Source organism: Balaenoptera acutorostrata, chromosome 5 (genome assembly GCF_949987535.1).
Source record: "Balaenoptera acutorostrata chromosome 5, mBalAcu1.1, whole genome shotgun sequence".
In the NCBI taxonomy this organism is placed as follows: domain Eukaryota; kingdom Metazoa; phylum Chordata; class Mammalia; order Artiodactyla; family Balaenopteridae; genus Balaenoptera; species Balaenoptera acutorostrata.
In genome coordinates this window covers 15,174,682-15,194,681 of record NC_080068.1, presented here as the reverse complement: position 1 = coordinate 15,194,681, position 20,000 = coordinate 15,174,682, and the positions used below count along the sequence as shown (strand labels likewise).

Genomic DNA, 20,000 nt, shown 5'->3' with positions numbered 1-20,000 from the left:
AAAAACAACAGCGTAAGCTTCTATGACATTCAAGAATAAGTCCCTACCACCCCCAAAGAAAAACAATCAAAATTCCTTAAGAAGCATACAATGGTGTCTCTATGATGTTTAATTTGAAGGAAAAAATAGTAATCTAAATAAATGTTACAGAAATAATAAAGCTAACTGAGGGGGATAAAGTAGCTTCATGCCTCTGGGAGTCAATATAAATAAATTCAACGGAAAGGCACAAGTAAAATTAAGGAGAAAACCCCAAAAAGCACAAAACCAGATTATATGAATAATGGCTTGGGACAATTTCAGGATATATATGAGAAAAAAGGGGTACTGGCCAATAACCTAATCCAAGAATACTCTGAAAATGTAATTTAGAAACTCATTAATATTACTAATAAAATGTTATTAAAGACTTATTGTGATATTCATCTTTGGTAACCACTTATTTAATCTCTTTAGATTCTGTGAATAGAGATAGCAAATTAAAAGTGAAGGTAAGAAATCTGGATATGAGTTATTGATAATATACGACATTGGAAATAATGTTTAAATGATGAGGAATAATTTCAGATGATAATTCTGTATGTGTTGACTTCCACTTTCCCTCATCATCTTTAAAGAAAAAGAACTGTGTGGAGAACTGCATCGAAACTATAAATTGTCAGTATGACTGGAGACAGGAACGGAAGTTACAGTGGCTCAAGAGGGACAGTCAAATAATGCCCCAGTGATGATAGATTAGAAACGCACCTTTTGAACAGGAACCGGCTCAGGCTTGGGTGTAGCAGATGCTCTGAGGAAAAAAGAGAAAAAGGAAAATAACATGAATTTTTGCAAACTTCTTACTAATGGAATTTTTATTATTATATACCTCAATATACTACATCATCAGAATTTAGAGTTTCATAATTCATGGTTTTACTATTCACAATCTACTAATTAGTTCATGCAGCTCAAATGCTGTAAGATCCAATACCTCATATACCGGTATTCATTAGTGTACGAATGCCCACTCTACCCACTCAAATGAGGAAAGACAAACACCGATCCTGGTTGCTAATGCATCCATGTTTAACCTTTAAATTAAGGCTACTCCCTACCAAAAAGGGTAAGGTAAAATAAACATGACTTTCTGATCCTTGCATGGCCCCCAACAAATAATCTGCATCTCTATCTCCAATAGTATCTGCCTCTTCTCCTATCATCCATGAATATGCCCAGAGGACATTGGATCTTTTTGTGAAGATACTGAATAAATTCTGGTTGAACTGGGTCACTGAATGCATATTAATTTTGTATTTATATTCTTAAGTGCACGTTAATGTATCTGTTCTGCTAAAACCAAACTGTAAGTTCTTCCACTAGGCTATAATTTCAGTGAATGCGATGACCACGCCCCACTTGTGTCTATATCAGCACTGCGCCTGGCATGTAATAGGTCATCAGTAATGAGTGTAGAAAGGAGAGAACAGGGGAGAAGGACAAAAATCCATGCACAGAACTATTCTCATATTCAAATATATTATTCTTAATCTATGCTTTTTTGTATTATTACTGTCCCTTTGGTTATCATGGACTAATAATAACGATAATTGATTTGGAGTATGTCATATAATCATGACAAATAACCAAAGTAGCAACTATCATTATCCCCTTTCTTCACATGAGGAACTCCAAAACTAAAGTAAATTACTTCTAGGATGGCGCTAAGGCCAACAGTCCTTATATATTACAATACACTGGCTGTAGTCAAGGGCAGTAACTAAATGATTGGAGAGCTTCTAATGATTTAAAGGCTATTTTCCCAGAATTAAGGTACATGTTATGTTTAATAATGTCAGAAGCAGTTTGACTCCTCTTATAACACATAAGCCTGAGGATAAGACAGCAAGTGCAGAATTCAAGAAATGTAACCATAGTAGGTAAATAATAAGTGATAATTTTAAGCTGCAAACCATGAGATCATTTTACTTACAGAGAAGCTAACATAGGATATTTGGTCTCCATAATCATAACCTAGTAATGAACTCTGATCAACATTTTTAGCAGCAACTGAATTTTCCAATAACAACTACTTTGGTTAGCCAGGGCGGGCACAGACTGAATAATTGGCTAACCTAATGAGAGACCACAATGAATGCTAACATTCCATTAGTGCCATGTAGAATTACCCTCTGCGGTTGTACAACTTTCCACGTGTGCTCGCAATCAGACAATTTCTTTTTTAGCTTATAGGGTTATTATAACAAGCAAAGGAAACAAGTTCAAGTACAGAACAGTGGAATCTTCCTTTCATTGAAATTTCACAATAAGATGTAATCACAAAGGATCTACTCATTAAAACCACCCAAGACATGATTGAAAGTTTGCCATGGGACCTCCCTGGTGGCACAGTAGTTAAGAATCCGCCTGCCAATGCAGGGGACATGGATTCGAGCCCTGGTCTGGGAAGATCCCACATGCCGCGGGGCAACTAAGCCCGTGCACCGCAACTACTGAGCCTGTGCTCTAGAGCCCGGGAGCCACAACTACTGAGCCCACGTGCCACAACTACTGAAGCCTGTGTGCCTAGAGCCCGTGCTCTGCAACAAGAGAAGCCACCACAATGAGAAGCCCCGCACCACAACAAAGAGTAGCCCCTGCTCGCTGCAACTAGAGAAAAGCCCACGCGGCAATGAAGACCCAACACAGCCAAAAAAAAAAAAAAAAAAAAGAAAGCTTGCCATAATAGAGAAGACAATATCCTTTTTCATTTTTAATCCGGACACTTAAAGGTACATGGAGCTCTTCTAGCAACACAAAAACAATTTATACAAAAGACAGATGTTTAACAGTCACTAGGTTTCCAAACAGAAGAAAACACACATATCCTATGTCTATGAAAACAAACCGCTTAGTTTTTTCTAGGTGTTAGTTCTTATTTAAACAGTGTTAGCAACAACAAAAGCCCCAGAATCGTTAGTTTTCATTAACTTTGGAGTCCAACCTCTTAGTTTGTTGAGAATGCATAGAATAATGAGTCTTAACATATTTTATGGATTGAAAGTTCTACAAAAATACTTCTTAAAATATGGAATTCACAAAAAAATTTTAAACTGGATCTTAAATACCTGCCCTGCTTGCCTTCTGATAAAGTCCCGTAAGTGCAATGACATGAAGTAAGAAAAGCAGTCAAAGAGGGACAACCTGTCCTCAAAATTCCAGGATTGAGTCCACTACATGTTAGAAACACAAGCATCATTTTGTAGGTGGAAAAAAGAAAAAAAAGACTGGCTTATAATTAAATGTCAAATGAAAGAGTGAACACTAGATGCAATAAAAATTAGTTCTGGTTTAACTATTTACATAACTACCAAATGAGTCATAGAATCATTAAAACTTAGAAGGTTCCTTAGAGTTACTCTATCACATGCCAATCAGGTATACGTCTGACCTCTGAATATATATAGGAACTCACAGTTTAAGACATGCAATTTTTTGAATCCTGTTTAAAATGGCTTTCATTGTAATGTGTTAGTTATTTTGCTTTTTTGGAATAAACAGAAGAAGTCAACTGGTCCACATTAAAAATATTTTTAACACACAAAATATGTATACAAATCTGTAACATACATTATTTACATTTTAAAAGATCAGTAGGGTACATAAATCTCATATTTAAGTGTGATTACATATTCTTACAACACTAAAACTATTGTGGCTTGGGAAATTTAGAGTACATGACAATTGAAATCTGAATAATGAACAGCAATCACACCAGTTTTTTAAAAATCAAACTTTACTAATTATCACAAAACAAAATAAAAAGATACAACACCTTTTATTTTCAAAGTGTCAAGGTTTTTAAAAAATATTAATGCATAATGTTTGTGAGAATACTCTGTTGCTGGAAGAATTATATATTATTACAGCTCTTTTGGAAAATAATTTGGCATTTATTTATAAAAGGCTTGAAGAAAGCTCACACCCTTTGACTTATTAAATCAACTTCTGGGAGTCTATCATAAGGAAATAACCTAAAATAGGAAAAAGACTTTATGTAAAAATATACTCATTCCCTACAGTATAACTTATAATAGTGAAAAATAGGAAACAACCAATTAAATATACAATGAGGAAATGGTTAACTGTAATATAACCAAATGATGAAACATTATGCAATGATTAAAAATCATTTTGAGAAAGAATTCTGAATTGCATGATAACATACTTACTTTATGATATTAAGTGAAAAAAAGGAAAATATAAAATAGCGTATACAGCATGATCAATGCATGGAAAAAAGTGGCTGGAAACACACCAACATTTTAGTAGAAGCTCTCTATGAATGATACTTGTTTTCTTCTCTTTCGTGTGTTTTCCATATTTTATGCACTGTACATGTGCTACTTTTTATAATAAGTAAGACTATTTCTCAAAGCATGCTTCACAGAAAACTACTTTCTAAAACACAACCCTGCCCCACCCCCCAAAACAAAGGTTCTGTTATCAAAGATACTGGAAAACCTGAAGTTCAAGTTCTGGTAAGCATCGTAGCCACAGGACTACTCAAAGCCTTTAAATGCCCAGGAAGAAAGTACTGTGGATCGTGGTCCACACCCATTTGGAGTTTAGAATACTCTTTTATGGAACTCATTTTCAGAATATTCATTTTGCTCAGGAAACCTTTCTCAAGGTTGGAGTTATTAGGAAAGGGAAAAACCCTCTGAGAAATACTATTTTAAAGAAACAGTAAAGAGAGTAAATCTCTGTCAGTCCGAAAAGTTTTAAGTCTCCTCCAGGTGGCTACAATTAAGGGAGAAACATTACAATCCACAAAATCCTCGAAACGTTTTGTTATACAGAATATCGTTCTTACTGAGATGGTGCTTTCATGAACTTTGTTAAAAAAGATACCCAAAGACTGAGCATAATTTAATCGATGTTTAACGAGGAAAATCTCAGTTCCTTCACCAAACTGAAATATATATTTCCTATATTCCCTGAGGAGAAAATCCTAATATATGAATAAGGAAAGCTAGTTCTCAAAATTAAAATTTTTATAGTTGCCTTTCTCTTTTTTAGAACAACATTAGATTGAGCATCTGCTCCTTTACTTCAGAAATGTGATAGATTACTTAAAAGCAAATAATTGTATAAAGACTTTAAAATAAAGTTTTAAAACCTGATGTATAATTATTAAAAACTATTCCTACATTTTTCTGTTCAAATCCTGGGACATACACAATGGGATAATAGATTTCCCTTTCAACCACAGCGAAGGACACAAGTCACTTTTGTGCAGTGTGGTGTGTTTCAAACCAGAAGAGATCCTGGCAGTGGCCTGATGCCACGGGTCCAACAGTCTGCTTATTGTTCTCTCTTCCCTTGGTGCGAAGCCCCTGTACGGGAGTAAGCCACGATGGCGGGAGACAGTGCCCTGGCCCGGTACTATCCTCAGCTCACGGAATTCAAAGAACAAAGCCGTCAGTGTGGCCAGAGCAATCTATTTTGAAAGCTGATTGACTTTTGTGAGAGCAGTATCCAAAATAAAAATCCCTGATGCATTACAACCAGTTTCAGAACTTCTGGCTGAACAGTTGAAAGGAGTTCTAAATTACAATGTTGTATTCAAAACTGGAATTGTGGTGCCCTGGTTAGAATAATGCATAGGAAAAATAATACCGTAAATAAGCGACAGATCTATTAAAGATCAGATTCAAAGGAATCATGAAAAACTGCACTGTTCAAACACTCAATGAATTTTCTAATACTGCTGTATAAAGTAATACGTTTTTAGCTAATAAAAGTCGCCAATGAATGTTCACATTAGTGTTTAAGAATGAGGAATTATGCAACAGAACTGGACTGATAAAGATTACTCACATTACTCATTATGTCTTGGTGAAGCCTTCAACCATATCTAATACACTTAACTCATAAACAGTCATACAGAGAAGAGGAGGATTTTTAGCTCATCTTCCGTGAGATGAGCTCTATCTAAGTTTCCCACAGCATGGCCATCTTTGGGCTCACTGACCTCAGGACCCATAAACACTAGGGCATATCATTAATCACTTTAATTGCAAAGTTGTCAATTTGCAATAACAAAGCAACTCCAGAGGGGAAAAAAGTGAGCGCTCAAGTGTGTAGAGGGATGTCTCTTTAAACCGTTTCCCTATATTTAATTGTACTTCTAGTCAGTCGGCTTTCCTAAAAACTCAAACCTTAAACATTTAAATCACGTATGGCAATGCATCAGTGGTTTTTTCCAAATGATTTGAGAACATGTAAAGATTATTTTTTCTACAAACGTTAAGTACAAAATAGTTATACATCAGCACGTTATAACACTGTTTAGCTTATAGAAGATTATATTCACCACATACACATGCATTCATACACAGTCTCATTTTCTCTCTCTCTTTGCATTTTCTCTATTTTACTATGGGTACTAAGTAGAGTATATTTTTTCCTCTAGAGAGTAAGAAATAACACAAAGCTGGACAGACTTTGAAGAGTGGGAGAAAGAAGGTAAAAAGAGAGAAGCAAAGGAACTGCTGGAGCCCATCTGAGTACCCAGGACCCCCTCTGCTGGGGCTTGGCTTGAAATTGGGTGTGGCTCAGAGAAATCCAGAACAGGCCGTTACCACTTGATAATTACTTCCCTAGGTAAGGGAAAGGGCTTTTGTTGTAAAGATCCTTTTCAGGTGGTTACAGAAGTTGATGGGGCTCGAGAAGAAATTTTCAGCAACCAGTTCTAAATCAAGCTACAGAGGGAGAGAGGGTGAGGAAGGAAGGCTACTGAGCTTCCCTGACCCACACGGTTACAGTATTATCAATTACCAATTTTACAGGCAAAGAATATGAGGCATAGAGAAGTCAAGTAATGTGCTTAAAATCACATTGTTAATAAACAGTAAAGCTAAGCTTCAAACCCAAAAAAAAAAAAAAAAGGAGGAAAAAAAGGGGGTGGGGGGGAGGGGAGAGAAGGGAGCATTAGGCTAAACTTAAAATGATAACATATTTCCCATTATTTGAACAATGAGAGGATCAGCGTTGGCATTCAGCTACCATTTACTGGGGTCGGTCATACTAGGAGCTCAATACTGAATTAAAGGCCTTATATACAGTGCTTAAGTTTCAGAAATAAAGTCTAGAAATGTTAAACAACTTGGACCACTAAAAAGTTTAATGCCAATTTCCACATTATCCTCCCTCTAATATATCCATCTCACTTAGCAGGAGCCAACAAATTAACACATATTTCTTCATCTCATGATATGCTACTTTATTTTCTATGGTTGAAGTACTGTTCCAAGTTTGGGAACACGGTGGTAAAAACAAGCCAAAGAAGGTCCTTGCCCAGAATCTACATTTTAATGGAGGAGGCAGATAATAAGTAAGGTAGTTTTATAAAGTGATAAATCCAAAATTTCCCATTATTCTACTTGATTCTAGATAGAAGAAATGTTTTTTTACCCTACGTTTATTTCAAAAAGAACATTTTTATCGGGGAAGAAAGTTTCATCTGTCTGTCGTGCCTCATGTCTGCACTCCCAATAACCTCAGCCTCATTTAAGGAAAAAAAATGCACTTTTCTAACTAGTATTTATAAAATAATTTCTATAAAAAAGAATGTTGAAGAGATTATATAATATTTTAGATGTGTTCAAGGTTACATAAAAGGAATTTCAAAGTTCAGGATAATTCATTCTTATTATGAGTAAAATTCTTTTAGAGTGAAAATACCATTTCAATAAAGGGTTTTATACAAGGAGGCTATTTTTGTATGCCCCATTGTTAAGAAATGGCAAACTTTACTGCAAAGGGCCAGACAGTCAATCTTTTAGACTTTGTGGGTCACAGGATGTAGATTCAACTACTCTGCTCTGCCATTATAGCTAGGAAGACGATCCAGACAAAATATGAGTGAGCATGACTGTGTTCCAATAAAGTTTTATTTATAAATACAGGAAGGGGGATAGATTTGTCCTGTAGGTCATAGTTCACCAACCCCTCGTTTAGATTATTTTATGGTTTTGACTAACATTCTAGGAAATATCCTACATGACCACGGCTCTTTTGCAGTCTAAACCTCATAACGATTCTGCATAATGGAAAACCTCAGATTACAATTTGTTCAGACACTGATTGCCATAAGAAACGAGAGTTGAGCTTCCATTATTCCTTCTGTGGTTGCGGGACACTACCTTTCAATCCCTCTTAACTCCTCTACCTCCAACTTTCATACTACCTGCCGTTAAATGATCCATCTAAACTTCCAAACCACCCATCCAAATAAAATTCACACCACAGGGCACTGATACTGAAGCTTGGTAAAGGGACAGGTGTAATATTATTGGATTAAGGATGACATTTTAAGCACTATTTTTTAACTCTGCACCTCAGTTCCTTTACTAATACATGATAAAGGCTACTAAAAACCTCTCTCACCTTCTGCTTCTACATATTATAAATGCAACTATTAGTAATGTAATTTTTTTTTAATTCTAAAAGAACAACTAAAAAGGATGCGCGGTACATCCTGTAAGAGAAGCTGAGAAGTGTAATTTCCTTCTTTCCCACCAAAACCCTATTCTTTATTTCATATCAGACATGGATTACAGTACTTTTAGGATTAATATAAACAAGCAATCTATAACAGAGTTGCATTCTCTCAAAACCTACTAGGTTTATACCTTCCTTAGGGCACGATGATAATTCTATTTAATATATCTTCTCTTCCAACTCATCTGGTAGAGAAAAAAAAATTATCAACATAATACTTCATTATTAATAAGAAACTAATAGATTTGCAAAGCAAATAATCTGCCTGTGAAAAATCAGGAGTTCCATTTATACATCTACATTTTTCTGGTTCTTTCGTGACATTATTAAAATGCCCTTGAACAACTAATGTGGTTAAAATTCACATTAAGAGAGTAGGCATCAAAAACAAACCATATGCATAATTCGCTTTTCCCAGATATCTAGCAATGCATGATAAGAGTCAGATACTGAAGAGTAGGATAAAAGGTAAGTAGGTACGATTCACACCCTGATGTTTGTCTACTCATTTTTTCCTTCCTTTTAGGAAAAGCTTAGAGCCTTAAAGAGACAGAGAGATCCTCCTACCTTTCATATTCAGGGTTTCTCTTATCAAGGTCTTCCTTGATAGAGGAATACTTTGAGAAACAGTAGAAATAGCTAATGAAGGTTGCAAGTCTAGGTTACCAACAAAATAAAAGAGCTACTCTACAGTTTCTTTGTTAGTATGAGGACAGTAATTCTTCCCCTGTAGAACTGTTTTGAGGATGGAATGAGGTCATGTATGTAACGCACCTAATGGTGATTGGCACAAAGTAAGCAGCAACAGACATTACTTTTCTACACCTTATGTAGAAGATACGACCCTGGAGTTCTGGAAATTATTCTCTGTTTCTGATTATATACTGTTATAACCAAACCAAATTATCTACCAGGATAGGTTTCAAGAGAAAACAACAGAAACAACAACAAACTAGAAATTATTGAGAAAATATCACTTACTGAGTACGTACCAAATGCCAATAATTTCATTTGGCCCATTCCGTAAATTACCTCATTTATTCTTCCTGAACAAGTAGTATTGTGCTCATTTTAGTTACAGGAAGGAGAAGCTCGAAAAGTTAAATAATTTGACCACATCTTAGAATTTGAAAATGGCAGAGGCAAGATTTGAACCCAAGTCCTCCAGATGCTTTAAATGCAACTGCAACACTCTGCCTTCTAGAAATAATATCAAAGTGAAAGTCATAAAAGTAACTCTGGTAAAGAACTTCAGAGATCTAGAAATGCTTTCAAACAATGAATGACTATTAATTTTCTATTAACTAATAACTATTCATTTTTCAATCATGTTATTTATAGAATGTCATTTTTGGTTTAATTCATGTAAAAACTGAAGTTACTCATGGTAATACATACATATATGTGTACATATGTAGTTAACATATAGATACATATAGAGAGAGGATATATGTGGACATCTATCTACCTATCTGATTCTCGGATCTATAGAAAGTACACATTTTACAGCATGAACAATATACACATAAGTAAGAGTTTAAGTACTTCAGGAAATTGCCAGTTAAAGGTTTATAAACATGCAAAAACAAAGAAACAAGCGCCTTAAGTCCATTCTTCCTTATTGTTCCAGAGAAGAGGAATATTTTTCCCCATAGTAATAGGAATTCCTTAATAACTTCATTTTCCAGCAGGATGGGGCTGGAGGTTCCTTAACGAACATCACCTATGGTGCTAAACTAGGTGTTCTGGTCAAAATAGCAGCCAGCTTCTGAAGTTAGCCGCCATGCAGATCCCAAGATACCACATCGTGAGATCTTCTTGTGGGTATGTGTCGAGAACCTCATGTTTATATCTCGTCTTCCTGACGATCTTGAGGAAATAAAGGACCACTGTAGTCCCCATTACAGCTACTGATGGTGACATGTTACCAATAACCCAGAATGAGTAAGGCTGCCGGTCTGATGTGTGCCCTGTGATACAGGGGTGTACACCGCACACGTAAGATCACAGAGATAACCATGATGCTTCCTTTTCAATTTGGTTTAGCTACATACATTCATATACACCTAGTCACCGAATGATACATTTTAATAGGGTTCAATTCTTTTTGAATCAGCCTATACTTTTATAAACAAACACACACCCTTATGTTATGGTCAGACTGTAACCCCTGTTAACCCTCCAGATCTATTGTAATTAGTATGGGCTTCTCTATTACCATAAATTATTTTAACCAAGCACTTCTCATTCCTGACCAATATGTATTACACCTAATGCCACTTCAAGTTCAAGGGCGATACTTGTGCTATATATTTTCCTTAAATTAATTTATTTTGTTAATTTATTAATTAATTCCACAAATATTTATTGAGCCCCTAACGGAGCAGGCTCTGCTGTAGAAGGTTCATCAACAGTAATGAATAATAGACAAAACCCCTACTTTGAAGGTGCTTACATTCTACTTGGAAGAGGCAGATTAAAAGCAAACAAGCAAAGAATGTCACATGGTAATGAGTGTAATGGAGTATAATAAAGCAAGACAGGGGCAGGGATACATTATTTTATATGAAGGAGTCAGAGAAGGCCTCTCTAATATGAAATCTGAGCAGAGACCTGAAGAAGAGAATTCCAGGCAGACCAAATAGCAAGTGTGAAGTCTCAGAGGCAGGAATGTGCCAAGGGGCTAGAATGGGAGTAAAAGCAAAAAGAGCAGTGACAGATGAAGCCAGAAAGCTAACTGGGAGCCAGGACACATAAGCTACTCCACGCCACTATAGGATCTTTGCCTTTCACTCCTCTAAGTGAGACGGAAACATATTTCTAAATACAGTACTTCTTCTTGTAAGAAAGTTAAACCCAAACCTCAAATTAAAGAACAGTAAATCTAAATACAGTGTTGACCAATAAATTAGCCTATAAATATGTTTGAACTGTAGAAGCCTACTTACTAACTAAAGGAAGGGAAAAGACAGGGACTAAAACTTGCCCCAAATCTTAAATACATCAAGGCAAACAGAATACAAATGGAAAATAGCAAAATATCTAATTTGTCCTTCAAACATCCAAAGTGGAAGAAAATGCTCTTTGAGGCTCATTTTTATATGCTCTGTCCTATGCTAATATTGAAGGCACAATTTTGGCACTAACTTTTTCCAGATACATCTTTTTCTATTCTTGTCTAGCCTAAGCACATTCAATTGCAAAATTTTTTGGTAAAGTGGGTATTTTTAGGTATTTCAATAAAATTCAAGGGGACAAGCATTCCAACATTTAGCACAGCCTTATTAGGAAAACAAAGTCAGTCTGCTGTCTTGTGGAAAGCACAGAAATGAAAACTTTTCATTCTTTGTAGTCTAAACTTAGTAGTCTAAACTTTCATTCTTTGTAGTCTAACCATTTATTTATTTAACTCTTAAAAAATAACTTGGGGGTGGGTTTAGGTTTTTTAAAAATCTGGAGTACTCAGAGTCTAGGAATTTAAAAATTAGTGATCAAATGTGGCTATTTTAGCCATAGATAAGCCAGGTCTATCCTTGTTTAATAACTTTAAGATGAGCTGCAAATTTCACATTTATCAGTTCAGAAGTAGAATCCTCCTCATCACTGAATCTTACTAAATTAGTTCAAAGTATTCTATATAATAATATCTAAATCTGAAAGAAGAAAATTTAAAGCCAGTAAGTGTTCATATATTTGTTCATTTAAAAAAATTCCTATATTATTTGTGATTAACTTCACATTTATACTATCACACAGAAAGGGCTGAAACACATTTAATTGCTTCTTTTATTTAAGAAACTTTATTTCTGTTTATAGAAACAAAAATTTGTTTATAAAATGACAGTATTACTTATATTTCTGATTGATAATTCAATGGATTTTGTTGTAAAATTTAAGCTATATTAGAATTCCAAAGCTTTCCAATGTTAACAAAATATTATTTTTTTAAACAAAGAGACAATATAAAACATTATATTCTCTAATACCTCTGTCATTACAGGAAGAAAATCTGAAACTAGCAAATTACAAACAGATTCTGCCTATTTTACCAAAAAGCATGCTTGTTATCTTGAGAGAATTAATTCCCTCCACCACAGTGTGAATCTAATATATTAGAAAATGACCCTAGAATAGTGCTTCTCAACAATACACAACTCAAAACATGTGTGACTCATCATGAATGTTCAACAACACCCAAACTGGTCTACATATTTCAACAGGACAAATCCACTGATCCAAAGCTTGAAAATTGTGGCAATGTCAAATTGCTACAAAATTTCTAAATGCTTATTCTCAATTTCAGTACTTATGTCATTGTAGACCAGGAACAAACAGTTCAAACTGGCACCAGACTTCAGGGGCTGCGAACTGAGTAGCACCGAAGTAGACTACTGTTCTCAAACTTTTCATCACAATACGCAGTCAGAGATATATTTTATATCATGACCTACATGGTACAAATCTGAACCAATAAAAACATTTTTTCATATGCAATCCATTCTTACGTTTTGTTCTAGGCCATTTTATCTACAAAACAAAAAAAGGGGGTTAGGGCAGATGCTGGCTCTGACTCCATAAACTGAATGCATAATAAGCCTCAGTTTGATAAAGAGTAATCTTGACGGGGGGCAGGGGGTGGGCAGAGAACTCAGAAGGGTTTGGAAGCTTGACAGGTCATATAATAAACATGATGGTTGCCTAACAGTGGTCACACAAAAATTCTCACTGAACTGAAACAGCCCATTCACAAAACAATATTAAGCTGGTTTTAATTTGTGAGAAGTATTACGTTCAATAATATCCTTAAAAGCACAAAATAAACAAATGTAGCACCAACAATAATTAACGCAAAGTTCTGGCTAGGACATGTCTTAAAGCTCCATCTCACCAAATTTGCTTCTGACAGAATTATAATTACGGAGAAGAGCAGAAGTGCTGACCATAGGTTACTACACGTATTGTTCCAGCAACGACATCCTCCAGCAAGTACTTAAAAACTGAAGTGGATAATGAACATTTTCCCCATTTGAAAATGTGTGAAAATTTAGAGGAGCCGAACACTAATACTTAACTCTTAAGACAAATAACCTGAAATGTATTTGATTCTTTAGTGAAAGAAAAACACAACGTCTAATGTGATGTTTCCCTTAAGCTGGTGCTAAGCATCCCCTAAAACATCTCTAGAGAACAGAAATAGGAGATTCTTGTCCTATTTACTTCCTCTTTTCAAAAATTCACAGAAGGACCTGAGACCTCACAAAAGATTAGAACCAGTTCAGAGACAAACACACAATGTGCTCTATACTGTGATCCGTAGAAAACTCTTGACAATAAATGAAAATGCATTTATGTAACTCTGACACCGAAGTTCCTGATTCCTTTCAAGATAACAATGTTCCTTTTCTTCCATAAGGATTCTGATATTTAACTCTTCTGGCTGCTTTTCTAAAATGTTCTTGCTGAACACCGACCATGAGAGGTGTCTAACTGGAATGGGCTGTCCAGTGGTGATGTTCACACAGGACCTGTAACACTGCTGCAGGGATTCTTTCACAGAAGACAAGACCAAGTGGCCACAAGATCCCTTCAAGCTCAGAGGAACACAAACACCTCTGTAACACAGCTTGTATCATACAGTGTTCTTGTTCTTTCTGAAAATCTGTCAATATTAGCTAATTCTTTTATTTCCCTTAGGTATATATGACAAGGTGTGAGACTCAGGACAGACTGGCAAACAACCCTGACACTAATACTGGCCTCAAAGACAAGTAAACCATAGGTAAATTTAAAAAATTCTTTGCCTGGGGACTTCCCTGGTGGTCCAGTGGTTAAGAATCCGCCTTCCAATGCAGGGGACGCGGGTTCGATACCTGGTCGGGGAACTAAGATCCCACATGCCACAGGGCAACTAAGCCCGCATGCCGTGACTACTGAGCACATGAGCCACAACTAGAGAGCCCATGTGCCACAACTAGAGAGCCCACGTGCCACAACTTGAGAGCCCACATGCCGCAGCAAAGAGCCTGCACGTCGCAACGAAGATCCCATGTGCCGCAACAAAGATCCCACGTGCCACAACTAAGACCTGATGCAGCCAAAAATAAAATAAATAAATATTTTTTAAAAAAATAGAAATTCTTAGCCTGGTCACTTTGATGAGCAATGTAGTCCCTAGAATGTCCAGTATCTCACAGAGTTGAGAAGCGGATTTCTCTGAGTCAAATCCTAGTGTAAGCAGGTAGTGTAGGGAGTCCCCAGAGAAAGAGAACCAGACATGGCTTTTGACATGAGAGAAGCCATCTTGGCCTAAGCCATTTTGTGATCTAAGCCTGGCCACAATGCTTGCCTTTGAAGGGTCGCAGTAATTAGTGATCTTAAAGAAATCGAGGGAATGCAGGAACAAAGGAAAAGCAGTCAAGAGACACTAGTTCAGTGATAAAACCGAGTCCTAGTTCCTCCTCAGGGGATATACATACATAACCATCTGACTCATACCTTTGAGCTCTGCAGGCACTAAGGCCCCCACCCAGCTGGAGGATGCCAAAACCGCAGACTGGTCAGAACCTAAGGAATGATGACGTTGACCTTTTCTGACCCTTGTGACTTCAATCCACTGAAGCTTGGACTCTGTGAACCGCTTCCCCAATTCTATGTTGAATTCTTCTCTGTTCAAACCCCTTCATGAATATGTCTGTATCCTTAGCTTAAAAGGTCCCCAATTTTGCTGTTCGGGAAGACACTGCTGTGGGAAAGATCCCCAGGGTTTTCCTTACTGGCTGCAAGTAATAAATCCCCCTTCTCCTGATCTTTGGCTTGGTTGTGTCTTTTGGCTCGACACCCACCAAGAGGCAAACCCAGTTTTCAAGTAACACTAGTTCCTCCGTTCACTAGTTGTTCGACCTAGAACAAAAGTTACTTAGGCGTTCTTAGTTTCTTCACATGTAAGATAAGAATAATAACAATATTAACCCATCACTAATGCATCTTCTAGGGCCACTGTGAGAACAAAAGGAACAATGTAAGGTGCTCCGAATAGTGCTTGCCACGTAAATATGCCCTATTATAGTGTCAGCCATGATACTTATCATTCTCCATGACCTGAAAGCTGAACATAAATGGCAATTATAATCTTTCAGGCTCTAGGCTTTTGTAAGAGAAGAGAAGAGTCTAACATTAAACACAATATAGTCTTGTGAAAGCCACTTCACAGGTCCCATTTCAGAAAACGTCAGTTCTTGGCTACCATAATCATGGGAAAGTAATTGGGGGAGTTTTGGCGGCAATGGGAAATGGCAGAGATAACTCAGTTACAAATCATCCATAAGATACAGAATCACCCCTAAATCCCCAGAACTGGTTTTCTAAACAGTTCTTTCACCTAACAACAATGCAGGACTTGGTGCTGGCTACATTTGTTTCTGAAAAGTTAGACGGAGGAGAAAGGTGAAGTCAATGACTCTCCTTTTCTGAATTCCCCTCAGGCACTTCCCTGAATCCAAGGTACAAGGACAACACCCAGGCTCACCAAAGCAGGCAGTTATGTGCACCTGCCCAAAGAAGTCATGTATGGGGGACAGTGTGGGCCTCGGATGCCACTGAAACCATCACAGTGATTAGCAATGGCGTTTGCATAGATAGGAAACTATCACAGACTGGCCAGAGAACAAGCTCTGTTTCCAATCCCCACAAAGAAATCCAGCATATGAAACTTTCTCCAAAAGTGCTTCCAAGTACTGAAGTTCTATGAACAAAAAAATTTCTGATGACACAAACACCAAAGCCAAAAATATGTATGTTATGTTTCCTTCATTTTCATTTGCATCAATGGTTACAACCCAAAGGCCCAGTCATACATGGCAAAAAAATATATAAAAGTTACAGATCAGAGTTCGCAGCTGTGTTCACAGGCCACACCCAAGGCTGTGGATAAGCTGCAGACCTCAATTAATGTTGGGATCCATATTTAAAGAAATTAAACTTGCATTATAACCTTTGTTCCCGTTTTGACATGCACAACATCTAAGGGTTTTGGCTGCTTTCACACATGGCCTTGCTTTCAGCTGTCTGTCACATAAAATTGCAATTTAGCACCTCACTGATCTCCTGTTTTCTAGGGAAACCTACCCCAAAGCAAACACTGGCATATGCTTATGCTTTGGTGCTCCTATGAAAACAAGACGTGGCACGACTCACTGTGCTCTGGTTGAATTATGTGTCTTACGTTAGTTCTGAAAAAAGAGGCTAGCAGTTAAATGTGCTGGAATACTGATGTGTATGGCTGTAAGAGACCAGTTACTTAGTAGGAACGTTTGTTGAGGTACAGCAGACTTGTAAAAATAGCACTAGACAGAAGGTCCAGTTGAGATCATTACAATTTTTCATTTCAGAATAACCAATAATATTTGCTGTATCTTAGATATTTGTATAGCCTACGTTTGATAAAGTTGGATATTCAGAAAACTAGGCCAGTTTCTGAAATGACAAAATTCTCAGAAAAGGCTTGAGAAATCAAAGACTCACACAGATCTTAACTGGTCATCTAGACTGACTTTCCTTAATATCAACATCAAAATCATAATGAAATCTTTATTTTTTCAGGCTGCCTGATAGACAAACTATAATAACTTAGTCAATGTCAAATTATCACAATTTCCTACTAGTCTAATCAAAATTTCTCATTCTATAATATAAATTTATTTTCTTTAGTTCACCAAAAATACGGAGCATGGGTATCTATATACAGACTCATTATCATTGCTATATATGAAATGCTTTAGACAAAAAAAAAAAATTCATCATAACTACTTGGATAGGAAATCCAACGCATGTTGTTATTAAAAACACTCATCAAGATCAATACCCACTTATATAAATTAATTCTCATTAAATTTTTTACTATCCAAAAAAAGGCCATGACAGGTCATTTTATAGAAAAATATAATAGAGAACTGATTTACTTATGATCTCACCTAGCATAAAAGTAAAGTAGCAAATCAAACCTGAAAGTCCAAATTTTTATTTCCAAGCTAGGTTAGGAACATAATCCTTCGTTACGCTTAAATGTGTTTCAAGGTCCAATATATAAAGCAAATTTAAAAAGTACAGCTTCTCTAGTTGAACTGCAAGTATAAGCAGAAAATTCAGAATGCACCCCACTGGCCTCCTGGTACCACCACTGTAGCACAGTTTGATACAGATGAATCAATCCCCTTATACAGAGACAGGAAAAGTCAAGTTCAGAAAGAATAGGCTGACTACTATTTCATTGCCTTTTACATTATACTTGAAATCTTAGTCTCTTCTTTGCTTCAGTTTTCTCATTTGAGAAGTGGGTATAACATTTCCTACTCATCTACCTTACCATTACAAGACGAGGGCATAATATCAAGAAAATTAAAAGCATGAATTTTATTTGGAGCCAAGCAAGACTTACTGTTGATATCTTCACAACAGTAAGTTAGTCCAAGTTAATGAACTTCTCTAAATTTGTTTCCTCATCTGTAAAAAAGCTTACTACTTATCTCACTGGGTTATTCTGAGGATTAAATGATGTAATAGATGTAAATTAGCTAGCACTATACCTTAACTTGAACTATTAAAAAATAGCCTAGAACATGTATGGCATTTCCATGTATTTATAAAATAAATCTACTTAACATGAAAATCATCATATGGTACTTTCATGGGCAAATTCAGTATAAGCAGCATGTCTCACTACTCTGGCACTTGACCAGTGGCTGAAATGAAAGATTCAAATGAAAAAGTTTATATATGAAAGATAAAAGTTAAAAGCAGAAGGATGCTTCACATTAGTATTCAATGCTACTAGGCCACGATTCTGTAATATCTCCTAAGGAGAAATAACTTTTGACAAATTTACATACATTGGAGAATATATATATATATATATATATTACAGAGGCATTTTAGTATGTATTATGACAATAAGTTTTTTTTTAAATGATGAAATCTGCTTGCAGATTTGATAATGCTAGTCCCTTCCTTAAAACTGTTTGTGTTCTCTGAATCACTAGGCTGTGCACTCAAAACTAATATGATATTGTAAATCAACTATTCAATTTTTATTTTATTTTATTTATTTACTTTTTGGCTGCTCCACGCAGCTCGCAGGATCTTAGTTCCCTGACCAGGGATCAAACCTGGGGCCGCAGCAGTGAAAGTGCCGAATCCTAACCACTGGACTGCCAGGGAATTCCCTACGCTTTAGTTTTTTAAAAAGCTATTTGTGTTCTTATACCACATGCATTTGTCAAAATTATAATTAATTACGTTACTATATGTTGATTATCTCCTATTATCTGTGTATGTGTATGTATATAGTCAGACTAGAAGAGCATATCCCAAAATATGTTTGTCTTCTCTGGATGGCATATGAGTTTCTTATTTTCTGTATCTTCCAAATATTCTTCAAGAAAGGTGTAACTATTTTACAAATAGGAAGAAGCCACTAAATATTTTTTTTAAAGAGAAAAGTGCTTGAAATAAAAAATAACAGAGAACAAGGAACACAACAGCATTAATTTGAAAGCCACTTCAACTCAAATGATTTTGTAATCTCTTGATGGAAGATGGCCTCTAAAAGCGATTACGGCATGTCCCTTTACTCACATAAAGGGACAGAGAAAAGCAATTAAGTAGCTTTAAGTAATAAAACAATGAAAACTGTATAAAGACAAAAGAAAGATGAGAGAGAAGTCCAATAACAAAAGGGAAGATGCACGTCTCATTCCTAGCAAAGACATTATCTGTACAGACAACACAGTAGAACAATATAAATAAATATATGAAGAATGTGAAAGAAGAGTTTTTTCATAAAATGTATTTTTGGAAAATATTCTCCCATTTCCCACAAGCTTACTTAATCCAGTCATCCTCCAATACCAATCTATATATACTCTCTGAAATGCTAAAAATATATATATGGAAATGAAGGCCTGCAATCACCAGCCCAGCACACTAAGCTAATCCACAGAGTGAGGGGGCCATGGGTCATACACTCCTTTAGGGCCCACAATACCTGGAATTGGTCTCTGTGGGGCACTGTCAACCCTCTTGTTGAATTCTGATACACTGAATTTTCCCAAACTTTGGCTCAGCACTGAATATTTATATTGTCCTAAGAATGAAAAGATTGAATATAGATTTTAAAAAAATTTACTATTAAATAATCCTCCCAAAATGATGATCTTGACAAAACTGGAAGAGAAACAGAACTAGAAGTAAGGTAAAATTCTCACCTACCTAAAGAGGAAGTCAGTGAATAATAACTAAAACTGATGATTCAAGAGTTAGCAGATGATTATTATTTAGAAATACAAAGGTAAATACCAGGAGAAATAATTGGTTGCCTCTGATAGAAGAGACCAGGTAAGTGGAGGTGCAAAAGAGGGACTGCTGAGGAGCTTTTTTTGTATATAAAGCTTTTAATTTCT

General features: G+C 36.1%; 1 protein-coding gene across 13 annotated transcripts in view; it reads right to left on the bottom strand.

Moving 5' to 3' along the window:
• PDLIM5 (PDZ and LIM domain 5) overlaps positions 1 to 20,000 on the bottom strand; it is a 213,219-nt gene that overhangs the window by 99,883 nt on the left and 93,336 nt on the right. For all 13 annotated transcript variants that reach the window (XM_057547526.1, XM_057547527.1, XM_057547537.1 and 10 more), the window contains one exon: positions 748 to 790. In XM_057547526.1, coding sequence (XP_057403509.1) covers positions 748 to 790 — 43 coding nt within the window. The remainder of the gene's footprint in view (positions 1 to 747; positions 791 to 20,000) is intronic.